This window comes from Rana temporaria, chromosome 1 (assembly GCF_905171775.1).
Source record: "Rana temporaria chromosome 1, aRanTem1.1, whole genome shotgun sequence".
In the NCBI taxonomy this organism is placed as follows: domain Eukaryota; kingdom Metazoa; phylum Chordata; class Amphibia; order Anura; family Ranidae; genus Rana; species Rana temporaria.
Window position 1 is genome coordinate 423,927,067 of NC_053489.1, and position 18,244 is coordinate 423,945,310.

At 43.9% G+C, this 18,244-nt stretch overlaps 1 protein-coding gene across 3 annotated transcripts in view; it reads left to right on the forward strand.

Annotated features, from left to right (window-relative positions):
• The window catches only part of PSD3 (pleckstrin and Sec7 domain containing 3), a 703,925-nt gene that overhangs the window by 253,486 nt on the left and 432,195 nt on the right, over window positions 1–18,244 (forward strand). For all 3 annotated transcript variants that reach the window (XM_040325287.1, XM_040325286.1, XM_040325291.1), the window contains exon 4: window positions 7,624–8,013. In XM_040325287.1, coding sequence (XP_040181221.1) covers window positions 7,624–8,013 — 390 coding nt within the window. The remainder of the gene's footprint in view (window positions 1–7,623; window positions 8,014–18,244) is intronic.

The window sequence follows — 18,244 nt, forward strand, 5'->3', positions numbered from 1 at the left end:
CAGTTTCCTATCTTTCAAACTTTATGGGGGGGGGGGGCAGATTGCGACCAGTGGGAGTAGAAAATGACCTGGTGTCAACGGGACTGAGCAATGACTCAGGCTTGGTGGGAGGAATGATGCCCCATCACTGGTGTCAGTGGGAGGAAAAGTGCACCATCACTGGTGTCAGTGGGAGGAAAAGTGCACCATCATTGGTGTCAGTGGGGGGGAATAGTGCCCCATCATTTGTGTCAGTGGGAGGAAGAGTGCCCCGTCACTGGTGTCAGTGGGAGGAATAGTGTCCCATCATCGGTGTCAGTGGAAGGAATAGTTTCCCCATCAATGGTGTGAGTGGGAGGAATAGTGCTCCACTGTTGGTGTTAGTGGGAGGAATAGTGTCCGATCATTGGTGTCAGTGGGAGGAAAACGTGCCCCATCATTGTTGTCAGTGGGAGGAAAAGTGCCCCATCATTGGTGTCAGTGGGAGGAATAGTGTCCCATCGTTAGTGTCAATGAGAGGATTAGTGCCCCATCATTGGTGTCAGTAGGAGCAATAGAGTGGCAGGAACTATGGCCCACTGTTGCTGACAGCGGATAATAGCAAGCAAAGGGCCACATCCGGCCCCCAGGCCACAGTTTGGAAACCACTGGTTTACGCCACTTAAAGTGGTTGTAAAGGCAGAATTTTTTTTTATCTTAATGCATTCTATGCATTAAGATTAAAAACCTTCTGTGTGCAGCAGCCACCCCAGCACCCCCTAATACTTGAGCCCATCTCTATCCAGCAATGTTGTAGGAGAGACTGGGATGCCCAAAACTGTCTTTCCTCATTGGCTGAGACAGCAGCTGTGCACCATTGGCTCCCACTGTTATCAGTCAAAGTCAGTGAGCCAATGAAGAGAGAGAGGGGCGGGCCTAGCCACAGCTCCGTGTCTGAATGGACACAGGGAGCTGCAGATCAGGTGCCCCATAGCAAGCTGTTGCTGTGGGGGCACTGGTCAGGAGGGAGGGGCCAAGAGCACCAAAGAGGGACCCAAGAAGAGGAGGATTTGGGCTGCTCTGTGCAAAATCAACTGCACAGAGCAGGTAAGTATAACATTACTTACAAGACTTTAGTATCACTTTAATGTTGGCAAATCAGCAGAGCTTCATCACACTCCCTAAGCTCTGGGGAAAGTGAGTGCCATTGCACTTGCAAAGTGCACAGTCTATTTCCCTTTAGTAAATCAACCACTGTCTGTCTCACTTCCTCCCTTTATGTTCTTATCTCCCTTCAGTGGTATTTTCACTGGAAGTTCATATCAGGGGATATTTCACTGGTGTGCAAAAGTCCTGTTGGCAAAAAGCTCACAATAAACTGCACATCTGGTAGTTGTACAGTAAAACCTTGGATTGTGAGCATAATTTGTTCCAGAAACATGCTTGTAATCCAAAGCACTTGTATATCAAAGCAAATTTCCCCATAAGAATTAATGGAAACTCAGATGATTCGTTCCACAATCATTTATTTATAGGTCCTTCAGTTTATAGTCCATATAAAAAGATTATAGCAATGTGATTGTGTAACCATGAAATGTCCATCCACAAATGGAAGCCTCCACAAGGGGATTAGAAGCAAAATCCAGCAGGAGCTACAGAGAGGCGTCTCTAATGCCCTGTACACACGATCGATATCTGATGGAATCTAATCCGATGGATTTTTTCATCGGATATCCGATGAAGTTTATACTCAGTTGTGACATGACACTGCTTGTATATCAAGACATTGCTTGTATATCAAGTCAAAATGTATTTAAATGTTTGTCTTGCAAAACGCTCTCAAACCAAGTTACTCTCAAACCAAGGTTTTACTGTACCTGGTGCAGAAAATGGGACCTTCATACTGCAGTGGAGGTGATATAAATTGTCATTCCTTACAATGGGAGACAGAGTAAGCCTCAGGGAATCACATGTGATTCACACTGTTTTATCACAATCCTGCAATTTAGCACACTTTTATTTTGTGTTTTCTGCATTTTAGCATGACAAAAACATTATAAAATGCAGAAAAATAGGGTGCTAAGACATGCCAAAACACTTTATGTTTTAGCAGTGTGCATTCAGCCTCAATGCTTAATGTTTATAACTGCAAACCCCATGGTTTCACACTGATGCTTGTTAACATGCATTTTGATGGATGTGTTTTGTATGTGTTTTGTATGTGTTTTAGCACACAAATCGCATGCAAAAGTGTGAATCTAGCTGAGACTTGAGTGCCCAAAACACCTTACACTTCCCATTGATTAAATGGAAATGCTTTTTGGCTTTGATGGCAGTGCTTATTGAGGTGACTGGAAAGATGGTGAGGCTGATAGTTACAACAATACACAGTGCCTTGCGAAAATATTCGGCCCCCTTGAACTTTGCGACCTTTTGCCACATTTCAGGCTTCAAACATAAAGATATAAAACTGTAATTTTTTTTTGAAGAATCAACAACAAGTGGGACACAATCATGAAGTGGAACGAAATTTATTGGATATTTCAAACTTTTTTAACAAATAAAAAACTGAAAAATTGGGCGTGCAAAATTATTCAGCCCCTTTACTTTCAGTGCAGCAAACTCTCTCCAGAAGTTCAGTGAGGATCTCTGAATGATCCAATGTTGACCTAAATGACTAATGATGATAAATAGAATCCACCTGTGTGTAATCAAGTCTCCGTATAAATGCACCTGCACTGTGATAGTCTCAGAGGTCCGTTTAAAGCGCAGAGAGCATCATGAAGAACAAGGAACACACCAGGCAGGTCCGAGATACTGTTGTGGAGAAGTTAAAAGCCGGATTTGGATACAAAAAGATTTCCCAAGCTTTAAACATCCTAAGGAGCACTGTGAAAGCGATAATATTGAAATGGAAGGAGTATCAGACCACTGCAAATCTACGAAGACTTGGCCGTCCCTCTAAACTTTCAGCTCATACAAGGAGAAGACTGATCAGACATGCAGCCAAGAGGCCCATGATCACTCTGGATGAACTGCAGAGATCTACAGCTGAGGTGGAAACTCTGTCCATAGGACAACAATCAGTCGTATACTGCACAAATCTGGCCTTTATGGAAGAGTGGCAAGAAGAAAGCCATTTATTAAAGAAATCCATAAAAAGTGTTGATTAAGGTTTGCCACAAGCCACCTGGGAGACACACCAAACATGTGGAAGAAGGTGCTCTGGTCAGATGAAACCAAAATCTAACTTTTTGGCAACAATGCAAAACGTTATGTTTGGCGGAAAAGCAACACAGCTCATCAACACATCATCCCCACTGTCACACATGGTGGTGGCAGCATCATGGTTTGGGCCTGCTTTTCTTCAGCAGGGACAGGGAAGATGGTTAAAATTAAAGGAAAGATGGATGGAGCCAAATACAGGACCATTCTGGAAGAAAACCTGATGGAGTCTGCAAAAGACCTGAGGCCCCATACACACGAGAGGATTTATCTGCGGATACGGTCCACCGGACCGTTTCCGCGGATAAATCCTCTTGAGGATTTTGATCCGATGGAGTGTACTCACCATCAGATCGAAATCCGCGCCAAAATCCCATCGCGATGACGTGTCGCGCCGTCGCCGCGATGATGATGATGAGTCTGTACAGACCAGCGGATCAATCCGTTGGGATGGATTCAAGCGGATAGATTTAAAAGCATGTCTTCAAATTTTTATCCGCTGGAAATCCATCCCAGGGGATAAAAATCCGCGGAAACAGATCCGCTGGATCGTACACACCAGGGGATCTATCCGCTTGAGCCGGTCCGCGGATCAATTCCAGCGGATGGATCCTCTCGTGTGTATGGGGCCTGAGACTGGGACGGAGATTTGTCTTCCAACAAGACAATGATCCAAAACATAAAGCAAAATCTACAATGGAATGGTTCACAAATAAACATATCCAGGTGTCAAAGTCCAGACCTGAATCCAATCGAGAATTTGTGGAAAGAACTGAAAACTGCTGTTCACAAACGCTCCCCATCCAACCTCACTGAGCTCGAGCTGTTTTGGGAATGGGCAAAAATTTCAGTCTCTCGATGTGCAAAACTGATAGAGACATACCCCAAGCGACTTACAGCTGTAATCGCAGCAAAAGGTGGCGCTACAAAGTATTAACTTAAGGGGGCTGAATAATTTTGCACGCCCAATTTTTCAGTTTTTTATTTGTTAAAAAAGTTTGAAATATCCAATAAATTTCGTTCCACTTCATGATTGTGTCCCACTTGTTGTTGATTCTTCAAAAAAAAATTACAGTTTTATATCTTTATGTTTGAAGCCTGAAATGTGGCAAAAGGTCGCAAAGTTCAAGGGGGCCGAATACTTTCGCAAGGCACTGTATAGGACAGAAGGGGCAGGGGAGTGCTTTGACTCTTGGTTACATGACTTTAGACAAGGTATACACCATGCAGCCATGTCCCCAAATGCAGCCTTGTGTCCCCAAATGCAGTCATGTCCCCAAATGCAGTCATGTGTCCCCAAATGCAGCTTTGTGTAGGTCTCCAGTGGCCTACCTGTGTAGGCAAAGAGAAAAGCACCCCCCCTGCCGCCGTCTAGTTGATCACCGCGCGGGGAACATAACAGCTTTCATTTGAATAGCTGTGTGTTCTCTGCTGCGTGTCGTCATATATAGCCCCTCCCCCATGTCCGGGCACTTTAATAGACAGATCACCCATCCAATCCTGGGATGGGTGATCTGCCTATCAAAGTGCCCGCTATTCAAATGAAAGCTGTTATGTTCCCCGAGCGCTGATCAACTAAACGGCAGCAGCTCTCCTCTCCTCCAGTAGTGACATATTTTACATACCCGAGGACTGCTCTCCTCTCCGCACATCTGTTATACAACAGTGGGTCATACAGGCTTGTGATCGCAGATGGTCTGGATCAGTGTTAGATAGATCCTTGCGGTCCCCAGAGGCCTGAATCAATCCTGGATAGAAATGGTGGTCCAGCAGGCTGAGGTATGGAGTTCACACTCTTACACTGACAGATAAATACCAGGGTAATTCCATACAAACTCCAAAAATAAAAAAGGGAATAGAAAGAGATGCTCCCAATGGTGCAGGTCAAACCACGTTTGGTTTATTTATAAAAATGTCATACATGAATGACAAATAAATAGTGATCACAATAAAACGTATGTAAAAAGCAATGTGGGGGTGCAGTAATGCTCGCTGACGCGTTTCGACTGGGGCATATCTGAGAAGGTAAAAAGAATGGGGAAAAATATTAGCAAATTCTTGAAGAAGATCTTTTCTATACCCACTGTATGAGTGAAGACCTAGGGTGGCTATGAGTCTTTCAAAGTATCTGTGACCAGCTACATGGGGAACTGGTGTAACAAGTTGAACGATATTTATGGCTTTGAAATCTATGGAGAGGACAGTGAATAACTAATGAAATGTGCCTCCTCATCCAGATGTCACATACTCAAGCACATTTGCTGTATGATACATACTGTACATTTCTCCATTTTACACACTCAACTGCATAGTGTATATACCCCAATACTTTCTGTTGTCTGCCCCAGGCTTCCCAAACAGACTGACTTCATTGATCCTTTGAACCTAAATAAGAATTATTTTGTATTTATGGTAGTTGTATCACAGAACAGCATCACACTGGTGACTTTACCACAGGTTGGTTGTAATGCTAAAATAAAGTCCCTACCAAAAGGGGAGGTTTAGGGCCGCTCTGTGCAACATCATTGTGCATAGCAGGTAAGTATGACATGTTTATTATTTAAATAAAAAAAACGCTGACGCTTTTCAATTTTATTATAAATTTTTTATTATTAGGGAAAAAGGGAAAATGCTTTTTAGTTTTATTTTATGCTTTGTCCCCTGTTGGGTAGATTTTCCCTAATTTTTTGTCCTAGAGATGCAAAGGGAACTGAGAAGAAATTGCCCCTTAGGCCCCGTACACACGGTCGGACAAAACCGATGAGAATGGTCCAACGGACCGTTTTCATCGGTTCACCTCTGAAGTGGCCGTACGGCCTGATGTGTGTACACACCATCAGTTCAAAATCCGATCGGGTCAGAACGCGGTGACGTAAAACACACGACGTGCTGAATAAAACGAAGTTCAATGCTTCCAAGCATGAGTCGACTTGATTCTGAGAATGCGCAGGTTTTGAACCGATGCTTTTCTGTACTAACCATCGGTTTGGTCCGATGGGGCAGCGGTCCATCGGTTCGGTTTTGAAGCATGTTTAGAAATTTTGGACCGAAGGAAAACAGACCGATAGCCTATACACGCGGTCGGTTTGGTCCGATGAAAATGAACTGCGGTTCATTCTCATCGGACCAAACCGACCGTGTGTACGGGGCCTTAGACATTTGTCGCCAGAACTGTGGCACCATTGGAAGATTTTCCTTCACCTTTTGTTCTGCTGACAACGACAGTGCTGTGAAAAAGTATTTGCCCCCCTTCTGATTTTTATTTATTTTTTGTATTTTCATCACACTTAAATGATTCTTATCAAATTTTAATATTACACAAAGATAACCAGAGTAAATACAAAATGCAGTTTTTAAATGATGATTTCATTTAATAAGGGAACAAGGCTGTCCAAACCTGCCTGACCCAATGTGAAAAAAAGTACTTACCCCATCCTTGCTAAATTATGAATGAGCTGTGATTACCACATTTTTTTTGAAGAGCTGAATAAAATGTTACTTGCTACATCCAGGCCTGATTACTGCCAGACCTGTTGAATTAAGAAATCACTTAAATAAGAAGCTGTCTGACAAAGTGAAGCACACTAAGACCCCTTTCACACTGAGGCGCCTTTAGGCATTTTAGCGATATAAATAGCACCTGTAAAGCACCTGAAAAGTGCCTCTCGAGTCACCCCAGTGTGAAAGCCCAAGTACTTTTACAATGGGGCAGTGCGCTTCCAGGATGGGGAAAAAAGTCCTACATCGCTCCTCCAAAACAGCATAATAAGGATTTTGCAAACACAATAACAAAAAAAGCAGCGCTCAATGGGTAAAGACATAAAACTTTATAGTCTAAAAGATAACCAGGGTGAATCTCCAAATAAGGATAAAGCCTCGTACACATGACCGGTTTTCCCGGCAGGAAAACTGCCAGGAGAGCATTTGACCGGGAATCCCGACCATGTGTATGCTCCCTAGCAGTTTTCCCATCAGGAAAACAGCCGGGAATCCCAACGGGAAAATAGAGAACCTGCCGAGAAACCCGGTCATCTGTATGCTTACCTGAGTGTAGAAAAACCGTGCATGCTCGATAACACTTCGACGCAAGCCCGGTAGCATACAAAGTTAGTGTGGGGTATAGCAAGATGGCGGCGACGGAATCGAATGTGACGAGACACCGGCTCGTCGTAGTCGATAACGTCACCGCGTTCTTGCCATTCTTTTGAGTGTCCGTCTGTATGCACGACTTTACAAGGCAAGCTTGCCAGGAATCCCGTCAGAAAAAACGCCATTTTTTTTCCTGATGGGATTCCTGGCCGTGTGTACAGGGCTTAACAGAAGAAAAAAAAAATGTACATATTTTCAAAAAAAAATCCCCGCTCTATCTATTAGATATTATTTTAAGAAATTTCGCATTTTAAACTGCTTAGTAGAGCTAATTGCAAATTTTTATTTAAGCCCTAGGATTGTAACAGATGACCAACATGAAGACACGTTTAGATCTAAAAGATGTTCTGAGGACTCCACGGACTTGTATAGCTCACAGTTTGAGAACATACTGGACAACACTTCCTTATATTACAGTGTGGAATCACTTGACACCTTATACTATGAACCAGATAGCTTTTTCAGTTTTGAGATGCCACTCACGCCAATGATTCAACAGCGAATCAAGGAAAGTAGTCATTACATGGAGAAGAACACAGTTGAGGTTGAGCAAGAAATCCTCAAAGTGGACCCAGGCAATGGAATAACAATGGGGTTCTGCAATGATGTCCTCAATGGGTTGGATAATATTACCAGTGTGGAATTTAACAAATCAAATGAAGGGATGGAGCTCTCAGGAAGGTAAGACAAAGCTTTTGTGTCGATAATCAAAAGATCATTTGTAAACCTTAAACCTGATTTAAGAATACAAGATGGTTTGGAAGCCATCACATCTGCAAAGCAAATCTTAAATTGTTTCTTTACAATCAATCCTATAATATATTGGTGTTTCATATACCCCTATACCAGTGTTGCCAACCGTTTGTATTTTTACTGGCAGCCAGTAAAAAACAGGCAATTTTCTCCTGCCAGTAAATGCCAGTAAAAGGAAAAGGTTGCCAGTAAAAAATATGGCTGTGCCGCTTGGCTAGGTCTGGAGCCAGCCAAGACCATCCGAATGCCCGCTATAGTGTGTTTGGCCAGCTCTGGCGGAGGCGGTGCCTGAGCATGTCCTGTGATGTCATGGTACAAGGGAGCCAAGCAGAGTGGCCAGAGCTTCGTGTGAGGGTCGGGAGCAAGGCAGGCCGGGAGCAGGACTGTCAGTGCTGTTTAGACTGGAGTGGACTGGAGGGATCACCTGGTGTGGAGAGTGACTGTCGCTGTGACTCAGGAGGGGACCTGTCAGTGATCTGTGCTGCTGCACACTGCTGTCATTGTCACTTTCAGGCCTTGTACACACGACCAGACATGTCCGATGAAAACAGCCCGCAGACCGTTTTCATCGGACACGTCTGCTGGGAGATTTTGGTCTGATGTGTGTACACACCATCAGACCAAAATCCCCGCGGACAGAAAACGCGGCGACGTGCGCGAACCAGGAAGTTCAATGCTTCCACGCATGCGTCGAATCACTTTGACGCACGCGGGGGATTTCGGTCTGATGGTTAGGTGTACTAACCATCGGACATGTCAGATGGACAGGTTTCCAGCGGACAAGTTTCTTAGCATGCTAAGAAACTTTTTTCCGCTGGAAACCTGTCCGCTAGGCCGGAAAACTGTCCGGTAGGCCCTACACACGGTCGGACATGTCCGCGGAAACTGGTCCGTGGACCAGTTTCAGCGGACATGTTCGGTCGTGTGTACGAGGCCTCAGAGTCAGTTTCATATGTGTGTGACTCATTTCTTACCCTCCTGAGTCCTGTCCCTGAGCTACTTACTATATTGAAAATAAAATAAGAAATATGTTATTTGCATTTATGTATCTTAAATCATATTGCTAATTGCATATTGTACTTGTTTGTAGCCTAAATACTGAAATTTGCACTTAAAACTGTAATTTTTTAACTTTTGGAAATGCCACTAAAAACCTGGCTGTGCCAGTAAATTTTCTGTGGTTTGTCAGTAAACTTCAATTTGATAGGTTGGCAACACTGTCCTATACTATCACAGAACATCACTTTGACAGTGTCCCACTCTGCACAATAGTTGGCGGGGAAAAGTAACAAATATTGGGCTAGTTGCTATTTGTGCGGGCGTAGCATATCTCAGATACGCTACGCCACCGTAACTTAGAGCGCAAGTTCCGTATTCATATTCTGCGTCTAGTGTGCTCCATGTTATCATTTCTTTTGCATTCCGTTTCTCCAATTTTCTAACATATTCCTTTTTTGAAGTGTTGTGGTTACCATGGATTTACAGGCATAAAGATTAAACAATTCTTTTATTACAGGATCATAAAACATGCACAATGTGACTTTTTTTTTTTTTAAATCGGCTTTATTAAAGAAAAGAGATAAACAAGTGCGCTTGTCAAAGCCATAAGTCAAGTATCGTATGAGAAATAGTGTCTTGTATGCCCATATAGAGTAAAATGTATCAGTCTAAGACTCTAATGTAAAATTATAAATGTCTGTATCATGTTCAGCAATGCTATAGCATAGTCAGTGTCTTGCAAAGGCAAAATGTACCCTGAGGCCTCGTACACACGACCGAGAATTTCGTCGTTAAAGAAACGTCGTTTTCCTCGACGAGTTCCTTGTTAGGCTTGTCGAGAATCTTAGAAAAAATTGTGTGTTACCGGCGCCAAGATAATATCAATATTGTAATTAAGTCTTGCTGCAATAAAAAGTGCCGAGAATCTTGTCAAGCTTTCTTTGCATACACACTGTCAAGACAAAATCTTGTCGTTCTCAAACGCGGTGACGTACAACACGTACGACGGCACTATAAAGGGGAAGTTCCATTTCATTGGCGCCACCCTTGGGGCTGCTTTTGTAATCTCGTGTTACCGCGTGTTAGTAAAAGTTTGGTGAGAGACGATTCGCACTTTTCAGTCTTCGTGCTTTCAGATAGTTTTCTGCGGTTCAGTTTGTGCTTGTGGGTTCGTATCTTGTCTTTCAGGGCTTGTATTCAGGTCGTATTTGTTTTACAGTGCGTTCCTGTCCGCTCGTTACTTCATAGGACTTGCTGTACTTCAGTGCTGCCTTCTATTTATTTTATTTACCGTATTTATCGGCGTATACCGAACACTTTTTTGCCCTGAAAATCAGGGCAAAATCGTGGGTGCGCGATGTACGCCGTTACCCGCTTTTCCGCGCCGAGTTTGAATATTGCGCCGGCATATACCGAGCGCAGTACACTCGTGTATAGTCGGGCAGGCTCGGCTCCTCTGGCGCTCACGTCCTGGACGTACAGGACATGAGCGCGAGAGTAGCCGAGCCTGCCCGACTATACACGAGTGTACTGCGCTCGGTATATGCCGGCGCAGTATTCAAACTCGGCACGGGAAAGCGGAGATCGATCGGGGAGGACGCCGCAGAAGGACGCCAGACCCGACGAAGAGGACACCCGAAGCCGCAGACGGACGCCAGAGCCGACAAGGCCGCCGCGCAAGACATCAAAACTGTAAGTACTAAAATCTTTTTTTTACAGGAATGTCAGGTCCACTTTAGGGGTTCGCGCTATACGCCGGAGCGCGCAATACCCCGATAAATACGGTATATTCTTTACCAGAATAAATGGTCATTTTTTTTTTTACAGTTCAAACTTGCCTACCTGTTTTTAATCAACCCCAAAATTTTGCTTGTGAATAGTCAGGTTAACTTTAAAAAAAATACAAAAGGTCTAATTATAAAGGGACAGATCAGATAACAACAAACAAAAATTTTAAAATCGTGGTAACTTGACACAACAAAATGAAAAAATAAATCATGGAGATGACTAGAAATTAAATAATAATTAAAAATGAAGATCTGTATTTAAAAAAATAAAAATAAATATCTTGCTATATAAATTAATCAAAAATATTCATGAGATCATCATGAAAAATGTTACAAAAAGTTAGTCAGAACTCTGTGTGAATATCAGCAGCAAAAGAAGTTGATTATTGTTCATTATTGTACCATTCTAAAGATGATTTACATGCGCAGCATTTAAACTATGCATTCATTTTTACAGCGTGACGAATGTGCTATGTCCATTACGAACGCTACTTTTACTGAAGGTGCGCTCCCGTCTCATACTTTATTCTGAGCATGTGCACGTTTCTAAGCATACACACGAACATGTTTCTCGTCGTAAACCAGCCCGACGAGAAACACGACGAGGAAATTGTGGGCCAGATCCTCAAAAGAGATACGCAGGCGGATCTGCTGATCCGCCTGCGTATCCCTGTTTCTATCTTTGGAACTGATCCACAGAATCAGTTTCCAAGAGATAGACAGAAGATCCGGCAGGTGTAATAGTTTTACACTGCCGGATCTTAAGATGCAGTACCGCGACCGCTGCTGGGGGCATTCATCGTCGAAATTACGCGTCGGGTATGCTAATGAGGAGGTACGTCGATCCTCAAAGCTTTTTCGCGTTCGCTACGTCGCCGCTACGTTAGTTTCCCGTCGCTTAGTTACACTTTTGTAAAGCAGCCCTACTTTTACACAGCAGGCGTACTGCTGTGTAAAGTATGGCCGTCCTTCCCGCGTCGAATTTTCAAATTTTACGTCGATTGCGTAAGCCGTACGGGAATACGGAAATACGCTACGCGCCGATCAAATAATGACGTCACGTCGCGCAAAGCACGTCGGGAAATTTGCGTCACAAGCATGCGCAGTACGTCCGGCGCGGGAGCGCACCTAATTTAAATGGGACTCGCCCCATTAGATTAGGAACGCCTTGCGCCGGACGGATTTGAGTTACACCGCCGCAAATTTCAAGGTAAAGTGTGTTGTGGATCGATACCTAACTTAGGAAATTTGCGGCAGTGTAACTTAAATCTGTTAAGTTACGTTGCGCTGCTGGGCTGTGGATCTGGCCCTGAGACTCCCGATGAGAAAAAAGAGAACATGTTCTCTTTTTTTCTCATCGAGATCCACAACAGTTTTCTCGACGAAAAACATACACATGACCGTTTTTCTCTGCAAAAATGCTCTGCTAGCATTTTTTTTCTTGATGGATTTTGTCGAGGAAAACGGTTGTGTGTACAAGGCCTCAGTATTTATGCTGACAATATGTTAAACAGTAACATATCGGTGTCTAGGTGCCTGCCACCAGCCATAAGTACACACATAAAGTGTTATGCCTAGTACACACGAGAGGATTTATCCGCGGATACGGTCCTCCGGACCGTTTCCGCGGATAAATCCTCTGAGGATTTCGATCCGCTGGATTGTACTCACCATCGGATCGAAATCCGCTCCGAATTCACACCGCGGCGACGTGCGCGACGCTGTCATATAAGGAATTCCACGCATGCGTCGAATCATTACGACGCATGCAAGGGATGGTTTCGGACGGATCGATCCGGTGAGTACAGACCACCGGATCGATCCGCTGGAGCCGATTCCAGTGGATAGATTTCTTAGCATGCTAAGAAATTTTTATCCGCTGGAAATCGGTCGGCCCGAGAAAAATCCGCGGAAAAATATCCGCTGGGTTGTACACACCAGCCGATCTATCCGCTGGAACTGATCTGCAGATAAATTCCAGCAGATAGATCCTCTCGTGTGTACGGGGCCTTAGTAAAAGCCTATATGGTGATATTCATAGGCACTGGTCATGTGTCTTGTACACTGCGATTAGCCCCCGTTTACACCGGTTTGGTTTTGAAATCGCGCTGCTTCAGCGTGATTTCAAAGCCACACATCAGTTCGACTTGCATTGCTGATTTAATTGCATCTTGTGACTTAATGTAACAGAAGTCTAAACAAAATGCAATGAAAATGGCAAAAAGTAGTGCAGGAACCTTTTTCATTATCGCTGCTACATACAAGTTCCATTGCCGGCAATGGGGTGCGACTTGTCATGTGATTTGGAACTGTCAAATCCCATGACAAGTCGCCCCTGTGTGAACGGGGGCTTATTTTTCATTGCTATACATTCGATGGATTTTGTTTATTCTTTGAGCATGATAGATTATCTTGGTTTACCATGCTTACTGTGGTTGTGTTTTTTAAAAAACGGACAACAAAACCTAGAAAAATGCGTGAAAAATGAGTCATTGTTTGACAATTGACATCAGGGAGCTGTATAGAGATTTTTTGGGGATATGTGGTGTGCAGAGGCTGGAAGCTGGTAGTGTTTGTTGAGGCAAGGTGCTGCAGTCTGGGCAGTTTTTCCAAAATGGTAGATTCATACTAGGAGTTAGTCATTCCAAAACGAATACTCTAGTTTTTGGTAGATTCTGGAGAGATAACCCCCAGATGCCAACCAGAATCTCCAAGGGGTATTAAAAGCCAGCAGTTTGTTTAACCCACCAGGCTCCTCCTTGAACAGGAACATAAGCATCGGAATTCCTTACCTCTATACTTGTTTCATGTCAGTGACTTGGAAAGTCCTGAATTATTAAATAAGAAGTAGGGACAAAGCTATTTGGGCCCCACCTCTGTGGGTCAAAGGAGTGTACTTAGTTCTGCACTCCTGTCATCCAGATTCAGCTGACTATGGGCTAAAGTCTGCTGTCATCTGACGTCACTCAGACGGTTTAGGCTCTGGAGGGACCCTGATTTTAATCTTGAGATCCACCCAGATGCTTAAGCGGCAGCTGGTTCAGCCACTCAGTGCACCACTGAGAGCCTGAGTCAGCCAGTCCCACCCCTTTCACAGCCCAGCATGAGAATTGGAGGGACAGAGCAGAATGCCGGTAACTGATAGTCACCTGCTTCTTGGTCTTATAGATAGTGGGGGCATCCGGATGATGCTTCATCCACCTAGGCGAGTATGGGTGTTTGTTATTTTGAAATCCCACACTTCCCTTTTAAAAGAGAAGTATGGCCAAAGATTGGGGTGCACCTCCCTGGTGTCCAAAAGACGTCAACTCGAGGTAAGGTCAATATGCCCGATATTCCTCAGCCGGAGGTGACTCCAATGGAAGTGTCAAAACCATGGAGCAGTTGGAAAAACCGTGGAGATCCACCAACCATCTAAAAACAACTTGGTTCAGGCAAGCAACAACCCTCGTGGGGTGGTGGGGACCAACTGGAGACATTCAAAAAACGTTTCCTCCACAGAGCATGCAAAAAAAAGAAAAAATAGGGGCTCCGATGGTACAGGTCAACAAAAGAAGGTTTTAATGATAAAAACCAACATACAAGTTAAAGGGTTAAAAAGGTGATCACAGTTAAAAAATCAAAGCCCCTATTTTTTCTTTTCTTTGCATGCTCTGTGGAGGAAACGTTTTTTGAATGTCTCCAGTTGGTCCCCACCACCCCACGAGGGTTGTTGCTTGCCTGAACCAAGTTGTTTTCAGATGGTTGGTGGATCTCCACGGTTTTTCCAACTGCTCCATGGTTTTGACACTTCCATTGGAGTCACCTCCGGCTGAGGAACATCGGGCATATTGACCTTACCTCAAGTTGACGTCTTCTGCACCCCACTTCTTCTTGGATCCTCATTGACAGTCCCGTTGCACAGCTGGTTGGATACCTTAGGCTCGATTGATCTGTTGTCGTACGACAGTTGGGTCCAACGGTGTCAGTAAGCACAGTCTCAATTACATCTCTCATCTGAAGATTATCGTTGGGATGGTTTATTCAATCTCATGACATCTTTAATATGTTATCCACACACGATGGACAATTAATCCCATTGAATTTCTACATGGACTGATTGTTTTCATGTGGACTGAACATTATTATGTTATAGTTATACTCTGTTGAGTATACATCATTTGGTGTTTTTTTTTCATATTTCACTTACATGTAGCGCTACACATTCACCCACATTGCGGGAGATATGCTTTTTTGTCATAAACTTTTGTATTCTTTCTTGTGAAACACTTCAATAAAAATATAAAAACAAAAAACAATGCTGTATCATTAACCTCTTGCCGCCCGCGTAACATCCTATGTAGTCATCATGCAGTGATATCTAAATGATGACTGCAGCTACAGGCATCATTCAGATATCATCTTTTAGAGCCAACGATTCCCTTCACCATAAGAATGATCATGGCGGCTTGATTGTTATTACACGCATCGGGGGTTGATGTCCGTGCTTCTTTCAGCCCACCCCTGCCATCGGCAAACCGGAGAAGGAACCGACCAGCCCCAGATGCTGACCATAGAGATTTTTGGCAGGCCATTTAGTCTCCAAAGTCTCTATGATTGTTTGGAGGCTGGATGTAATGTTATGACATCACGCTTATCCTCAGCATTTGGATAAATGCATCTGCCTCGGCTGGGAAACTGAGATTTTTTTTATTTTTTTATTTCAGGCTTTCCAGCCTAGAGGTGAGATCTAGGGGCCAGATTCACCAAAGAGATACGACGGCGTATCTCCTGATACGCCGTCGTATCTCTGTTTCTATCTATGCGACTGATTCATAGAATCAGTTACGCATAGATATCCATAAGATCCGACAGGTGTAATTGTTTTACACTGTCGGATCTTAGGATGCAGTACCGCGACCGCCGCTGGGGGGAGTTCGCGTCGTAAACCAGCGTTGGGTATGCAAATTAGGAGTTACAGCGATTCCCGACGGATTTTCGCGTTCGCTACGTCGCTGCTAGTCTAGTTTCACGTCGCAAAGTTAGTCGTCGTTTGACCTGCCCTAACTTTACTTAGCAATCGTATTGCTGTTTAAAGTATGGCCGTTGTTCCCGCGTCAAAATTTAAAATTTAACGTCGTTTGTGTAACACGTCCGGGAATACGGAAGTACGCTACGGGCGTCGCCGTTTGAAAAAATGACGTCACGGCGCGCAAAGCACGACGGGAATTGCGAAACTGAGCATGCGCAGTAGGTCCGGCGCGGGAGCGCGCCTAATTTAAATGGCACACGCCCATTTGAATTGGCCCGCCTTGCGCCGGAGGCTGCCACCGTAGTTTTTATCGCAAGTGCTTTGTGAATCAGGCACTTGCGATGAAAACTTGCGGCGGTGCAACGTATCTACGATATGTTACGCCGCCGCAGTTCTATGTGAATCTGGCCCCAGGGACTTACTGACCCCAGATCACACTGTAAAGAGGACCCGTCAAGCACTATTCCTACTACAAGGGATGTTTACATTCCTTGTAATAGGAATAAAAGTGATCAAAAAAATTTAAAGAAAGTGTCAAAATAGAAAAATAAAAGTAAAATGTAACAATAAAAAAAAAATATGTAAAGCGCCCCTGTCCCCGCGTACTCACTTGCAGAAGCGAACGCATACGTATGTAAACGGGATTCAAACCACACATGTGAGGTATTGCCACAAACCTTAGAGCAAGAGCAATAATTCTAGCTCAAGATCGTCTCTGTAACTCAAATCATGTAACCTGTAAAAAAAAATAAAGCGTCGCCTATGGGGATTTTAAGTACCAAAGTTTGGTGCCATTCCACAAGCGTGTGCAATTTTTAAGCGTGACATGTTAGGTATCTATTTACTTGGCGTAACATCATCTTTCACATTATACAAAACAATTGTGCTTACTTTACTGTTTTCTTTATTTTAATGCATGAAACCGTTTGAAAAATTGCTGTGCAAGATAAAAAGCAATGACCGCCATCTTATTCTCTAGGGTCTCTGCTGCATATAATGTTTGGGGGTTCTGTGTAATTTTCTAGCAAAAAAAAATTATGATTTTTACATGGAGAAGAGAAATGTCAGAATTGGCCTGGGTGGCAAGTGGTTGTAAACCTAAATTACCATTTTTACAAACTGAGGTTGAGAATCGACTCCCAAAACAAATGATAAAGCAAAGTATTTGAAAAAACATCCAAAATGCCTTTTTTCTTTCCTTTAGTTCCAGGTCATGTGACTGCATCAATCTATTTAGAGTCGAATGGCTCAGGAGGTGGGCAGGGCCAGTCTGCCCTGCTGAGACAGACAATGACGGGAGGAGCTGCTGTCCGTCACTCTTAGCTGCTCCGTCAGGCTCCCAGCAAACAGGGCAGGTGAGAATGTTTGACAGCGGCTCCTCCTGTCATAAGTATTCATGGCGGGGCAGACTGGTCACGCCCGCCACCATGGCTGTTTGCATCTAGCAGAGATCCTCAAACGATGGCCCTCCAGCTTTTGCGGAACTACACATCCCATGAGGCATTTTAAAACTCTGACATTCACAGACATGACTAGGCATGATGGGAATTGTATTTCCTGAACAACTGGAGGACCGTAGATTGAAGACCCCTAAAATAGAGCAAAGGCAGAGTAATGCCATGTACACATGACCATTTTTCATGACGAGAAAAAACATTTTTTAGATTGGTCGTGAAAACCGGTCGTGTGTATGCTCCATCGCAATTTTCTTAACGAGAAAACTGCCCGCAAAAAAATTAGAACCAGCTCTATTTTTTCCCCATCGGTTTTCCCGTTGTTCTTTTTCTCGTCGCGAAAACCACTCATGTGTATGCTTTTCCGAGGGGAAAAAAACGTGCATGCTCAGAAATTAGCAAAAGCGTCCCAAAGGGTGATGCCATTCGAATGGAACTTCCCCTTTATAGTGCCGTTGTACGTTATCGCGCTTTGCTCAAGCGTTTTTTTTTCCCATGAACGTGTATATGCAAGGCAGGCTTGAGAGGAATCACGACGAATCAAGTAGAGAAAAATGTCATTTTTTTTCATCACATAAAGTGATGGTGTGTACGGGGCATAAGGCTTTCACATTGAGAAGGCTGGGCAGGAGTTTTTCAGGCGGTATTTAGGCGCTATTTTTAGCGCTGTACCGCCTGAAAAACTACTCAGTGTGAAAGGGGCCTAAGTGGGCCCTGAGGACAGGGTTGATGACCACTGATCTACCCTATGCAGCGTTGCCACCTCATGGGCACATGCCCCCAATTTTGTGTCTACAGCTTATGCCGCTTACACACAACCGTTTTTCCTGTCATGCAAAAAAACTTTTTCTGTGAAGTAAAAAACGACGTTTTTGAAACTTCAATTTTCAAAGACGAAGTTGCCTACA